At 40.1% G+C, this 15,687-nt stretch overlaps 1 protein-coding gene across 1 annotated transcript in view; it reads right to left on the bottom strand.

Annotated features, from left to right (window-relative positions):
* Window positions 1-15,687, bottom strand: part of LOC126456099 (uncharacterized) — a 94,072-nt gene that overhangs the window by 61,004 nt on the left and 17,381 nt on the right. Inside the window, exon 4 of the mRNA XM_050091855.1 lies at window positions 8,563-8,684. Within this exon, the coding sequence (XP_049947812.1) occupies window positions 8,563-8,684 (122 nt within the window). The remainder of the gene's footprint in view (window positions 1-8,562; window positions 8,685-15,687) is intronic.

Genomic DNA, 15,687 nt, shown 5'->3' on the forward strand with positions numbered 1-15,687 from the left:
GATCGATCAGCCCCTTACCTACTCGTCTCAATCCACTGGGACTTGGACTGCCCTTGGTTCAATTTTGGAATTAGCTCTCCGCCTGATCAGAAAGAAAACAACACGTAACAGAGTTAAGGCTGCGATGACACTTGGCACAGAGGTGCTCAAAATGATTGTTATTTGCCGTTGCCTTTCCCTGTACTGAGCGACATGTTGAACAAGCTGTTCTGCTGATATGTGCCCCTCTTGCTCTAAAATGAACTGGCTTAGGGATCTCAACAGATCTGGCTCCAGAGTTTGATTTAACAAGGTCAGATTCTGCCTTGGCAAAACTCTAAAGTGGCTTGTGGCCAGTACAGCGGTGGCTGCGTAATATTCAATTGGATGACTCCTGAAATTGACACTGGCAGGTGGAAGGTTGGTCCTATTATGTTTCCCTTAGTTCCACTGGTTAAATTTCCGTTCCCCTCGAGCTCTATACGTTTCGCGTCTGAAAATGCTCCCCGCTCAAAAGAACTTGCTACTACTACTAACTTCTCGTACATGGAGAAGATCCAGTGCATTCCGACCCATTGCAAGCTCAATTTTGGCTCCACGATGTTCCTTGGAGAGTCAATTCATTTTCCCCTGGCTAAAAATAACTGCACCATGCGCATGTCCCATATTTGTAGCTTCATAGATTTTCCTCCAACATTCACTATTTTTGATCCAAACTCAACACCGATTGTGTGACTACTTTCATCCTTAAATTTACATTATATGAACTGGTGCAATAAACACGACTTTCCTGACCCAGCACTGTCAATAACTAAAAATTTAAACACCATTCAACACATATTTATTATGGCTTTGCCGCAAAATTTACTCCGACGCATTTATCTATCCAGAACTGCGTTTGATTTCTCCTCCAACAACACTCCACATACGTCAGACGCCACACTTCCCTTTTCAGTGACCTGAGACAGGGATCACCATCACCCTTCCTCCCTCGTCAAAAGACTAATATCCCTAGTAGACTCAAAATACACGAAAACATTTATAAAACACAATGCCTAATTAATCTATGCAAACCCAATGATACATAACCAGAAAAACAACAAAAACTATGAATACTCTACTACTTTCTGGATCGCAAAGCATAGTGTACTTCATGCTGTACTCTATATTCCTGGTTTTCTCTGTGCTTAGCACCTCTCTTCACTCTCTCTTTCTTCCTCTTTCCTTCCTATGACATGCCTGGCATCACATCCAGGCAACCCTTAAATGGCCGTAACCGCCCACTGTGTACTATCGTCGTTCCAGTTGGCAGCTGAAGCTTAACATCAACAGGGGATGTGGTTTCAACAACTTGGTATGGCTCTTGATACCTCGTGAGGAACTTCTTTGTTTTCCCTTTTTGCATATAGGTACGGGACAGCATTACTCATTGCCCCACTCTATACTGCGGTAAACTTCCTTTCCGCTTCACTGCCTCTTCCTGCTTTTGCAAAGCCTTTGTATTCACCTTTTGTACTCATTTCCAAACATCCCGAATTGTCCTTGCAAATTGACGTACAGATTCACCAGTACTTCCTTTCTGTAGCTTCACTAAATCAAACGGTGATGGCATTTTTCGCCTGTACACTACCCCATATGGAGACAAACCGGTATTTGTATGGGCTTTTGCATTGTATGCGCATACAATATGCTTCAAATACTCGTCCCACTGATGGTGATGAGAATGCACTTAAGAACTCAGCATCTTCCCGATTGTTCTGTGGACCCGTTCTGTCCTTCTGTTGGCCTGTGGATGCAACACGCTCATCCTCCACTTCTTTACATTTAATAGTTTACACATTTCCTTCATTAAATCCGACATGAAGTTGGTCCCTTGGTCAGTAATTATTGTTTCCAGTGCACCAAACTTAAAATCCAGTTGTTTACTAACGCTTGCGCGACCATTGCTGTCTGTTGATTTGGCATAGCCACCATCTCCACATACCTCAAAAAATGGTCTGTTATTGTGAGAACGAATCTGTTCCCCAATGGTGTTCGCCTAAAAGGTCCTAAGACATCAGTCCCCAGAAAAGAGAATGGACATGTCCCTTCCGGTAATCGTTGTAGCTGTATCTGTTTCCGAGTCAAATCTGCTCTCTGCGCACATGGTATACAATTCTTGACATACTGATCTACATCTCCTATTCTACCTTTCCACCAATACCTCTCCGCCACTCTCCTATTAGTCACTCTACACCCTCCATGACCAGATAACACGTGATCATGTGCTTCATTTAAAACCTCATCCCTCAACTTCGCTGGCACTACTACCCTTGGCCCTAACTTCGTTTCCCTGCACAGAAGACCATCATACATGTTAAATTGTGGCTGTGTCCAATACAATTTACAATTGTTGTCAGTGTCCTGTAATTCTTGCCATACCGCTAGGTCATAACTTATGACTTCTACTTTTTCCACCTTCCTACTTAGTGCATCTGCATTACCGTGCTTCTTCCCAGGCTTGTGCACCACCTCTTAGTCGAATTCACCAAGCCTCACAGCCCATCGAGCGAATCTAGTGGATGGATCCTTCAACCCCAACAACGACTTCAATGCAGCATCATCTGTCACTACCCGAAATCTTCTCCCTTTAAATAACATTTAAAATATGTGATTCTATAGATTACGCTAAGCATCTCCCTCTTAGTTGTTGAGTAATTCCTCTCTGCTGCATTCAATTGCCTAGACGCATAGGCTACAGGATGTTCTTTCCCATCAACTCCCTGACCAAGAACACACCCTAATGCTTGATTCGATGCATCGCATGCTAGTATAAACTCCTTTTCAAAATCTGGAAACACAAGAACCGGACTTGATGTTAACAGTTCTTTCAGTTTATCAAACACTTTCTGACACTCTTCTGTCCATTCAAATTTCACACCCTTCCGTAACAATCGCGTCAATGGCTGTGCTAAATCTGCAAAACCCTTCACGAACTTTCGACAGAAATTGCAGATTCCGATGAATGACTGCGCTTCCTTAACTGTTTTCGGTTCCCGAAAATCCCTTACAGCCTGTACCAACCTCGGATCTGTTTGCACTCCGTCCTTACTGATAATATGATCCAAATATTTTACTTCTTATAATGCTAAATGACACTTCTCCAGGCTCAACATCAAACGAGCTGATCTTGACCTCATAAAGACTTCCCTTAACTGCTGTCTGTGTTGCTCCATACTACTTCAAAACACTATAATGTCATCCAAATAGACCACACACTGCTGGGTTTCAAACCCCTCAAGACACTATCTAGCAACCTTTGAAACGTTGCCAGAGCGTTTTTCAAACCAAATGGCATTCTAATGTGCTGGTAATGGTCTCCAGGTGTAGAGAAAGCAGTTTTTGGACGATCCTCTGGAGCCACCTGTAACTGATGTAACCACTTGTCAAATCCATCATAGAAAAGTACTGGCACTGTCCTAAGTGATCCTAAGTCTCCGTTGTGTTTGGAATGGGGTACGCGTACATTACAGTCTTATTATTGAGGTATCGGTAGTCACAACAGAACCTGTATTTCTTAGTTCCATCTGTAGATTTTTTAGGCACAACGACAATGTCCGCTCCCCAGCAACTATTACTATGCTCTATAATACCGTCTGCAAGCTGCTGATCAATCAAATCCTCCACAATCGGCTGCAAATACCTCGGTATTCTAGGTGCTTCATTCCCTGTTGGTATCCTGTGTTGAACTAATGGAGTTGCTGGTAACGGAACTTGTGGAAAAAACAAATCCTCAAATTCCCACAATAATTCTTCCATATGTTCTCTTTCTGCTCCTTTCAATTGCTTAATTTTGACAAGCACTGCAGTTCTACCAGCAGTTAGTGGTTGATCGCTTTGCCTACTAAAACTCTTTTCCATAAATTCGCGTCTGCAGCGCTAAAATTATCCACATTCAGGAGAACCACTCGCCCGTCGTTCCCCTCTTGTACGTGTACAACACTACGTTTCCCAAAACAACCCAGTGAACCCAAAACTTCATTATCCTCCAGTGGTTCAATAACACCTTCTGTACCCACAGGTAGATTTGACTCCACACTTACCCAAAGCGACTTCACAGTGCTACTAGACACACACTCATGCGAATTAAGCTTCAAATGGCTCTGAGCACTAGAACTTAGAACTACTTAAACCTAACTAACCTAAGGATATCATACACATCCATGCCCAAGGCAGGAAGCGAACCTGCGACCGTAGCGGTCACGTGGTTCCAAACTGAAGCACCTAGAACCACTTGGCCACACTGGCTGGCTTGTGAATTAAGACTTAATGCTAATGTACATGCTTCAGTTGATTTGTTCATTACGTTGAACGCCCCTCGTGACAGCTCTGCATTGACAACAGTTTCCCCTAGCTGAAATAACAGTCCAACAAGTTCCACAGTTCGTTGTCCAAGGTCAATTTTGGCATGATGTTGATGCAAGAAGTCTACTCCTAGGATCATGTCGTATTCCTCGCTTACCCATGGTACTACCTCCATGCATGCATTAAATCGGACTTTTTCTATTTGAAGGTCAACTGTCACCGACTCCAAAGGCGTGACCTCCTTATCCCCCACTCCACGCAACCTATAAGGTGGTGGGTCAAGCTTCCTTTGTCCCATTATATTCTCAGTAGCCACTGACACTTGCGCCCCTGTATCCAACAAAATCTTAAACTTTTTAGTTCCTATGGATCCTACCACTGCTGTTTGCCTCTCGCATGCCCCTGTTGCCACGTCTATTTCCTCACATTGAATTGCTAGCTGAATGGTTGAATACAAATCTTTCGGAGTCCCTTCACACACTTTCTGTGACATATGTACCGGTAACCCTCTCAAAAATACATCAAGTGCCCTCTGCTCAGCCTCCTGCAAGAGGACACTATTTGCTTCATCGCTCTGACCCAACTTGTAAGTATACTCATTAATTTCCCTTATCCTGACCGCAAATTTCTCCATCATCTCCCCCTGTCTCTTTGTCATTGTACTTAACCTCTCTCTAAAGTACCGAGCGCTATTCTGTTTTTTGTACCTTCGTAAAATCCATTCCTTTCACAGCTTAAACTGTCCTGCCTTCCTTAAGGCCTCAGAACACTTTACATATGTCTTCGCTTCAGTCATTAATCTATTCTTGGCTATATGTAACAACTGTTCATCAGACCAACCAGTCACCACCACTGAAATTTCCAAGTCCTCCACAAACGAACACACATCCTCAGATGCCTTGCCAGAAAACAGAATAATCAAACTCGCGGCAGCTGGATCAATCTCCTGCACCCTAGGCAACAACGACTGATCAGATGCGGTTTCCCGTTCACTTCTAGATGTTAATTCATTTCTCAACTGCATATTGTCTGCTGTCAGTTATGCTACTGTTTCCAACAAAATCTGTACCGCTTCTGGTTCCGACACACCTTGCTTCCTTGGCTCTGCCATTGTGTTGCTTTCATTCCCAGTTAGTCCCGAAACAAAACATTTAAGTACAAGAGCAACCTGACTTCCTACAGCTCCGTATCATCACACTCAGTATCATCATAAACCAATACAAAAGTAATTAAATGCCACGAGAAAAAAAAAAAAAAAATCTTACTGCCTCAAATACACCAACACTTCCTCTGACAACAAAAAATACTATGCCCACTCAAAACACATACAACGTGGCTTGCCAGGAGTCACACTTGAAAAAACAAAAAAACAAAAAACAAAAAATCAATCCAGTGTGTTGGAAGCCAGGACGACTGCCCGTGGTAACGAGCCATGGAGTGGCTTGCTGCTGGCTGGCTGGCCACGGACCCCGCATCGGCACCAGGGAGTAGAACCAATGACCCGCCGTGGACTGGAACGCTGGTGCCCCATCTGCTGCTGTGTGTAGCCATTAGTGTGACATGCCCCGCCGTCCAGGAGAGTTGCCACACTTGAATGAATCTCGTTAGATTGCACCATGCAACTACAATCTGGCCCACACCTGGCTGTAACTTGTGCTCAGAATATTGCACAGAACTAACTTTCTCTATCCTGAATGGTGGTGCCACTACATATGGATAACCACATAACCACACTCCAGTGTCTTCAAAAAAGAGCCCTCCGTGCAGCACTGCAACCCCAGATGGATTATCCAGTGCAGCAGTTGCATGATCCAGCTGAAGGGCAACCTCTTAAACAAAGAATCAAGGCAGCACATTCTTTTTATGATAATTGTGCACAATCAAATAATGGAAACATCAGCTCCCTTGGTTAGTAATTGCACTGGATGCCAAGTACAAAATGACCTGATCTGTTACATGAAGAAAAATTCAAGCAGCACTGATTGGCAAAAACACTGACATACCAAATGATATACTCAAGGAAAGGAAAACATCCCAAACTGTCAAGACATTATAAACAGCCAAGACCAAAGTAACAAGAAACTCCTGAAACCAAAGGCAAAATGCAAATTGGTACTTCAAACTAAAGGATACCGTGAAGATCCTACCAGAAAGGGGGGGCAAAATGTGCGGCATTGATTCCAACCTGCTGACCTGTGTTTTTTACAGTGGCGTGTGAGCCACGACCATTAGCATGTTTTTCCATATATGACTGTGCTGGTACAGCCTGAGTGGGGTGGGGGGAGGGGGGGGGGGGGTGGTTGGGGGGAGGAGGGGGATGGTTGGCACACTTTCCCCATGCAACATTACTAAAACTAAGGCCAGGAGTGACTCGTCTGGCCAGAGCCTTAGTGGTGCACTGTTTAGTATCGGCCTATTGGAATGCGTCACACCCGCAATAGCTAGCAAGATGCATTTGGGTGCAAATGCAGCACTGAGGCATTTCCTCTGGCTTTGCTTTGCATTCATGATTTTCATGTGACCCAGCACGTTTCATGCATTTGGGCAGCAAGTGCAAAATCTTGCTACATGATTCAGGCCTTGGCACCAAAGACATTGTGTTCTTTGGCCCTTGCTGCAAAAGTTTTCTACTTGTATTCCAGTGATGTTTGCAATGCTTTTGCGCTGGAATACTTTCCTGTTTTCAATATTATCTATTAGAATTATCATAAACAGCTGAGTCCATTTATTTGCACAAGGTGTCAACAAATGGGAGACCAATCTGATGCCAAAACCTAATTTTCCCAGCTTCTCTTTGAGCTTGGCTGGGTCCATTTCAAAAGGTAGTTTGCAAAAGCTTGAGCAGTTTGAGTGGTTATGACAAATACGCATAGTATGGCAGACCTTGGGTCTTAGCCACACCCATGACCACATGGAAATGCTCTCTAAATTTAACAGTGACCTTACAAGTATCTCGGTACACTGTTTTAATTGCGACAAGAGACTTGGACTGGACTACATTATTTAAGAGCTGCTGGAAACTCATAAAATCACTTGACCATATCATAACAATAGGAGGAGGAGTGGCCATCTTTGGTCTACTTGGTTGTATGTTACTATCATCTGTTGGTGTGTCTGTGTGAGCACAGCTGCCCTGGCAGTGTGCTTCCTGGTCGCACTTGGAAGCCATCCTCAGTGGTGAGATCACCCTTGGCTGCCTTCATGTTCATAGCAGAGCCCTTCTTCTTTCTGTACACCTTAGGCGCTTTGGTTTTTGAGGCGGCAGGCTTCTTGATGGAGATTTCCTTGGAAGACGCTGCAGGTCGCTTCCCAGAGGATGCGTCCGTGTCACATTGTCCCCTTGTGGCTGCCTCCATCTCCATCACTGTCTGATTCCCCCCTTCAGGAATGCCAGACTTTTACTCACCACAGCTGTGATCACAGCAGCCTCAGGAGCCCCAGTGTAGCTAGTAACTGTGACATTCACATGAGACAGGAGTCTCATCCATGACGCAGCTTTTGCTTGCACTGACAGTCTAGGGGGCAGGTGCCAAGAGAAAACAGCTAGTGTATCTCAGTGGCTTCTCCCCTACATCAAAAGTGTGTGCTGTGGTGTCTGGGAGCAAGCTTCTGCCCACTACACTCACTTATGGACAGAGTTGTTTGCATGTGCGACCGAAGCCATGTCCACCAACATATTGCTCTTCGCGTTAGCATCCCTAACTTGCACTGGCTGGTCCTTGGGTGTATGATAAATGAGTGGGGAGACAAGGCACAGGAAATCTGTATCTGGACAAGGTGGTGAAGGTAATATCAGTCTGTGGAGGCCTCAGCGAGACCCTTGGCATATTTAGAGGTGACTGCTTCTCACTGCAGATGTGACAACCAGGGTGACAATGCTGTATTGAAGGGACTTCTTTTCCTCCTTCTGCTTCGTCCCCTTCCCCATTCCACTCCAGCTTCACATGTGCTTTCTACCCCCCACCCCTCAGTGCCTCCTCTATATGGTGAGTAACAATCTATTCTGTTTCATATCTTTGCTTCATCATGTTCTTTCAACATCTTTGTTTAGGTAGTATATATTACTTTTTAAATATTATAAATTCCTGTTTGACTGACATTCCTACAGTTTGCTGTAAAACAAACAAAAATTAGACGGACATCATTCATTATTTTAAGTGAATTTCTTACTACATTACCACTGTCATTGCCTCCAATTATAATTTTCCTTTCTGAACAAACTGCTAACTTATTACTTACAACAGTGAAGTCCTGTAGCACAGCAATGAGTTGCATCAAATTTCAGAAAACAGTTGGGTAGTAGCTGTCCATAAACTTCAGCTTCTGGACATACAACTCCTGTACACTCAAAAGAAACACCACTGTAAAACAATAATTTATCTGTAAGTACTTAGCATGATGAGTAAATTAGGATTTGGATATGGGTATACACAATAATTTAAAAAATGCATGAGCAGTTAATTTAGTAATGATGATATCAAAAAGGATCACCAGAGAATACAAAACTGACTAAACTCGTGTACTGGTATTGCCAATGAAACTCATGAAATGTTGAAATTGGTGTGTAGCGATAATATTGTAACTCTGAAGATTGTTTGTAGTTGGTACAGGCAATTTAAAAATGGAAATGAGTTTGTAGAAAATGAGCAACATTCAGGACATCCATCAATCTCAAAAAACAGGAGAAAACATGCAAAAAATTTTCAAAAATTGTTTGTTCAAAGAAGTGAATAACTATCTGAGAGGTTACTAAAGAACTTAGCATCACATATATGTCTGTGCAAAGCATTTTAACTGATGGTTTGCAAATGAAATGAGTTAGTGTAAAATGTGTTCCCAGACTTTTGAGTGATGAACAGAAGGAAAATCATGTGTCAGTTTGCATGGAGTTAATGGATCATCTTCATCCAGATTTGGACTTCATTTCCAAAACTGTAACTGGAGATGGGACCCTATTTGTCCTAAAAAGGTACGTCAGTCAAAATCAAATATCAAAGTGATGCTCAGTGTTTTTTTTTTTTATATTGAGGGCATAGTGGGATTAGAGTTTGGTCCTATGGGAACAATTGTAAATGTCAAATTTTACAGGGGTGTACAGCAACATTTTCAAAATGATGGGCAAAGAAAGATACAAGAAAAATGGGACAATGGTTTCCTTCTTCATCACAAAATGCCGTGCCACATCTTTCTTTGGATTCATGAGTATTTTGCTGGAAAAAGTGCTCCCATCTGTCCACATCCACCTTACTCACCACATTTAGCATCGTGCAACTTTTGGTTTTCCCAAAAATTAAAACTGTGCTTAAAGGGAAACATTTCTACACCATTACTGACATTGAGAGGACCATGACAGAGCAGATGAAAGCCCTTCTAAAAGAAGCCTTCCGGAAATGCTTATGGTCATGCATTCATCTCTGGGATAAGTGTATTACTAGCCAAGGACAATATTTTAAAATTGAGTAAGTCAAATTCCAGGTAAGTTTATTACTTTGTTTCTAATAAAATTATTCACTGTATTTTTTTGATCGTACATTTTATTGATTCTAGGACTGAAGCTCAATGTCAGTTGCATAGCAAGTAGTAATATTCATTGCAAACAGGCCTCTGTCAACTAATAACATCCTCATGGATGAATAAGTGAATTAATATTAGTGTAACTATGTAAACAATATGCAATCAGTAGTAGAATAACTGTAGCTAGTTAACTAAAAAGAAGGACCTGTGCTTTTTTAATTACTTTTTAAATTATTTTTATTTTTATTTTTTTAAAAGTAAAAGCTTTCTTTCTTATTTTACTTGGTTGAATTTAGCATGAATAAGCTAAACAGTACACAGAATGTTAATTATTAATGCAGTTTATAACAGTTCCTTTTTTCGTTAGTGCTTAATCTGCCTTGTTTGACATTCTGTTTCTTGAAAGGCCTGTTTCATGATGAAGTCTATGTAATATGCAGAATGAATTAAGGAAAGCATGAAATGAGCAAAGAGTAACAGGACAGAGAAAAGCCACAATGAAAGGGTATGGAGGCTGTGCTGAATATACAGGAGTTAAACAAGGTTAACAGTGCATGTTCATAGATATTAAAAAGATTAGTGGAGCATAGAAAAGAGAGGAGTGGGAAGTAGGTGAGGAGAAAAAAAAACTGAGAGAGAAGGATTTTTACTAAACCAGGTAGAGACGATAAAGTATTTGAAAAGAGAAATGGGTAGGTTAAAGTTGAATATAACAGGTAATCGCAAAGAGTGGTGGTTTAGCAAAGAGAGGTTTCTAGTCAGCTGAGTACAGGGTTGCCACCACAATATAAAATAGAGATAAAACAGGTGAAAGGTCTAATAATGAATGAGAACCTAGGTATGCAGGTAGATTAATAGGAACAGCATAGTAAACAACTTATGACAACCAAGACTGAAACAAAGCTAAGGCCAACCACATTACTGCTAGTCCATGGCTGGTGAGGAGACTGAAAAAAACTGAGATGAAGTGAAAGAAATCATTCAGTATGTTAACTAAGATGATATGTTCATTCTAAGGAGAAACTGTAATTTGATAACAGGAAAAGATGGAGACAGCAAAATAGTATGAGAACACAGACTAGACGAAGTGAACAACAAGGGAAGGTGTCTTGTAGAATTTTACCTAGTGCACTGTTTAATCATTACAAACACTTGGTTTAAGAATAATGAAAGAAGGTTGTATGTGTAGAAGACAGAAAAGATTTCAGGTAGATTGTGTCAATGGTAAGACAGAAATTTGGAAACGAGATTTTAAACTGCAAAACATTTCCAGGAGCAGGTGTGAATTCTTGCCATAATTTAGCATACATGAATTACAGTTTGAAACTGAAGAACTTGCAGAAAGGTAGAAAATCATGTAGATGGGACCTGGGTATGTTGAAACAACCCAAGTTTGTTGAGACTTTCAAAGCAAGTATTAGCCAACTACTGACTGAACTAGGGGTAAGGAACAAAACAGAATATGAATAAGTAGCTTTGAGAGATGAAATAATGAAGTAGGCAGAAGAAAAAATAGTGAGACAGAAAAAAACCAAGTGGGAATCTATAAATAACACCTGAGGTAACAAATTTACTTGACAAAAGGAGAAATAAAAATTCCGCAAACAAAAGGAAAAGTACAGATGTCTAAAGTTTAGTCTGACCAAAAAGAAACCTAGGATGGGTCATGTAAGTGATAGCTAGGCTATCTTCTTTGTAGACTGACTGCACCTCCCCAGTATTCTACCAATAAACCAAAGTTTGCCATGTGCTTTATGCATGAGAGAGGCTATGTGATCATTTGATTTCATATCTCTACAGAGTGCTACACCCAGGTATTTGTATGAGTTTGCCAGTTTCAACAGTGACTCACAGAAATTGTAATAATTCCTATATGACAGTTTTTCATTTTGTGAAGTGCATAATTTTACATTTCTCAACATGTAAAGCAAGTTGCCAATCTTTGCACCACTTTGAAATCTTCATGCTCTGACTGAGTATTTATGCAGTTTCTTTCAGATAGTACTTCATTATAAAAAACTCTATCATCTGTGAAAAGTCTTAGGTGCACATTAATGTTGCCCGCAAGGTCATTAATATACAACACGAACAGTAAGGGTCCCAACACATTTCCCTGGGGAACACCCAAAGTTACTTCTGGATCTAGTGATAATTCTTCATCCAGAATAATTTTCTGCAACCTCCATACCAAAAAATCCTCAATCTAGTCTTGAATATTGCTTGATACTCCATACACTCATTAGACAGTAGTTCTGTAGATCATTTTAATGCTGTTCTTGTAAAAGTGTGACCTCTGCTTTCTTCTAACTACATCTACAACCACATGTATACTCTGCAAACCATTGTGAGGTGCATGACAGAGGGTCCATCCCATTGTACCAGTTGTTAGGGTTTCTTCCGTACCATTCACATACGGAGTGTGGAAAGAATGATTGTCTAAATGCCTCTGTGCATGCAGCAATTATTCTAATCTTATCCTCATAATCCCTATGTGAGCAATACATAGTGGGTTGTAGTATATTCCTAGAGCCATAATTTAAAGCCATTTCTTGAAACTTTGTTAATAGACATTCTGGGAATAGTTTACGTCTACCTTCAAAAGTCTTCTAGTTCAGTTCTGTCAGTACCTCTTTGACACTCTCCTTGGTATTAAACAAACCTGTGACCACTCGAGCTGCCCTTCTCTGTATACATTCAATATCCCCTGTTAGTCCTATCTGGAATGGGTCCCACACACTTGAGCAATATTTTAGAACTGGTCACACAAGTGATTTGTAAGCAATCTACTTTGTAGACTGATTGCACTTCCCCAGTATTCTACCAATAAACCATAGTCTATCACTTGGCTCACCCATGACTGAACTTATGTGATCACTCCATTTCATATCCCTACAAAGTGTTATGGCCGTATTTGTATGAGTTAGCTGATTCCAACAGTAACTCATTGATAATATAGTCATAGGATACTATGTTTTTACTACTGAGCATGGTTGTTTGTTAATGGGATCTAGGATAGATTATATCTAAAAGGGAGGCTAACTCAGCCACTAAATTAGTATAGAAACTAATAGGGATTCCATTGGGTCCTGGAACTTCGTTCAGTTTGCTGCTGTTTCTCAGTGCTACCGACACTATCATTTCACTCATCTGTTCAGTGCTATGAGAATTAAATTAGGAAAATACTCCAGTGTTTTCCATTGTAAAAGAACATTTAAAAACAAAGTATAGCTACAATCATACATAAAACAAGACACTGAAAAAAAAAACCATGTGTTATTAGTGACCACTTCTGCACATTATGTGATTATGGGTAATAGATTACCATTTCCTGCAAGTGTCAGTATCTATTGTAAACCCATCTCTATCTTTGTGGTTTGTTGATAAATGTTATTCTAGAAGAACGGAAGCGAAACTGCGTAAAAAATAAGCAAACAGAAGTACATTACCATTAGCAATTTAATGTAGGCCTAAGTGAAAAAAAATCATTGGCTTCATTTAAAGCAATAATTTCCTGTTCCTTTCCTACATTACATCTACATGATTACTCTGCAATTCACAATTAAGTGCCTGAAAGAGGCTTCATCAAACCATCTTCAAGCTATTTCTCTGCTGTTCCATTCTTGAACAGCACGTAGGAAAAACGAGTGCTTAAATCTTTCTGTGTCTGCTCTGATTTCTCTTATTTTATTATGCTGAAAATTTCTCTCTAGTTGGATGCCAATAAAATATTTTCTTAATTGGATGAGAAAGCTGATGATTCATATTTCATGAGAAGTTCCTGGCACAATGAAAAATGCCTTTTTTTAAATGATTGCCACCCCAATTCACGTATCATGCCCATGGAACTCTCCCCTATTTCATGATAAGAGAAAATGATCTGCCCTTCTTTGAACTTCCACCATCAGTCCCATATTATGTGGATGCTACACTGCACAGCAATACTCCAGAAGAGGACAGACAAGTGTGGTGTAAGCACTCTCTTTCATAGAGCTGTTGGACTTTCTAAGCATTCTGCCAATAAATTGCAGCATTGGTTTGCTTTCCCCACTACATTGTCTATGTGGCTGTTCCAACTTAAGTTATTCATAACTGTAATCTCTAAATATTTAGTTGAATTAACAGCCTTTAGATTCATCTGATTTATTATGTAACAAAAATATACTGGATTTCTGTTAGTACTCATGTGGGTGACTTCACACTTTTCATTATCTAGATTCAATTGCCACTTTTCACACAATACAGAAATCTCATTTAAATCATTTTGTAATTTGTTTTGACCATCTGGTGACTTTGCAAGATGGTAAATGACAGCATCATCTGTAAACAGTCTAAGAGGGTTATTCAGACTGTCTCCTATATCCTTTATGTAGATCAGGAACAGCAGAGGGCCCATAACTCTTCCTTAGGGAGCACCAGGTATTACTTCTGTTTTACTCGATGACTTTCCATCAGTTATTAGGAACTGAGACTTTTCTTACAGGCACTCACAAATCCAGTCGCACGACTGAGGTAACACACAATTTGATTAGAAGTTGCTTGTGAGGAACAGTGTTAAAAGCCTTATGGAATGTGTGCTCAGTGTGACATCCGCTGTTGATAGCACTCATTGCTTCAAGAGGATAAAGAGCTAGTTATGTTACACAAGAATGTTCTTTTCTGAATTTGTGCTGACTATTTGTCTATAATACCTTGGCAGAAGAGGAAGAAATAATACTCAAAAGCAGTGAAAATTGCAATATAGAAAAGAAGGAAATGGCAAACTGTATTAATAAGTATTTCTTAAATGTACCACATTCACTAAACTTAAACTTCACAAAACAAAAAATAATACATGCTCCAAGGGTTGCCTGCAGCATTAATATTCCTTCAACAAATGAACAGGAAGTAATTAGAGTGATTAGAAGCTTAAAACCAAAAATGGCAGCAGGTGTTGATGATGTACCAGTTTCAATCATAATAAGGACTGGAGTGCAGACTGCAAAACCTTTAGCACATATTGCAAATTTATCCTTTAGTGAAGGTGGGTTTCCTCAGCGACTGAAGATCTCAAAAGTGAGGACACTATTTAAAAATGGAGACAGACATAAAATGGAAAACTACCATCCCATATCACTTCTTCCTGCTTCCTCCAAAATATTAGAGAAACTGATGAAATTGAGAGTCACTAGTTACCTAGACAATAATAAACTTTGTAATAGTAATCAAACATGGTTTCCGTGCAAAATGGAGCACAGAAACTGCAGTCATAGACTACACCCAAGAAATAAATAAAAATTTGGAGAGAAACAAAAGTGTAGTAGGAATCAATTTAGATCTATCTAAAGCTTTCAATACGGTCTGCCATGAAATCCTCCTTGATAAGCTGGAAGCAGTAGGTATTAGAGGAAGAGTTAAAATGTGGTTTGAGTCAGATCTCAAAAACAGATCTCACATTGTTGAGCTCACCACTGTAAATTCAAATCAAAAAATGAGGTTAGTTTCAGAAGCAAACGTAGTTCCTTTAGGAGTACCCCAGGGCAGCATCTTAGGGCCACTACTCTTTCTCATATATGTCAATGATTTACAGTTACAATATGATACAGCAAAAATTGTACTATATGCTACTAAATCACTGTTTCTATTCCGTACATGAATTTCTTGAAGTAAATTTTAATTACTTGCAATAAGCTGTTTATTCAGTTGTAGATGTTTCTACTTAGTAAGATAATTTAATTATTGTATCTTATCTATATTCTGTCTGTATCTCATATATATATTCTGCTATGCAAACTATGTACCACAATATTTTAATTACTTGTAATAAGCTGTATATTCACTTGTAGATATTTCTACTTACAAGGGAACCTCCCC

The sequence above is a fragment of the Schistocerca serialis genome, chromosome 2 (assembly GCF_023864345.2).
Source record: "Schistocerca serialis cubense isolate TAMUIC-IGC-003099 chromosome 2, iqSchSeri2.2, whole genome shotgun sequence".
Taxonomy (NCBI): Eukaryota; Metazoa; Arthropoda; class Insecta; order Orthoptera; family Acrididae; genus Schistocerca; species Schistocerca serialis.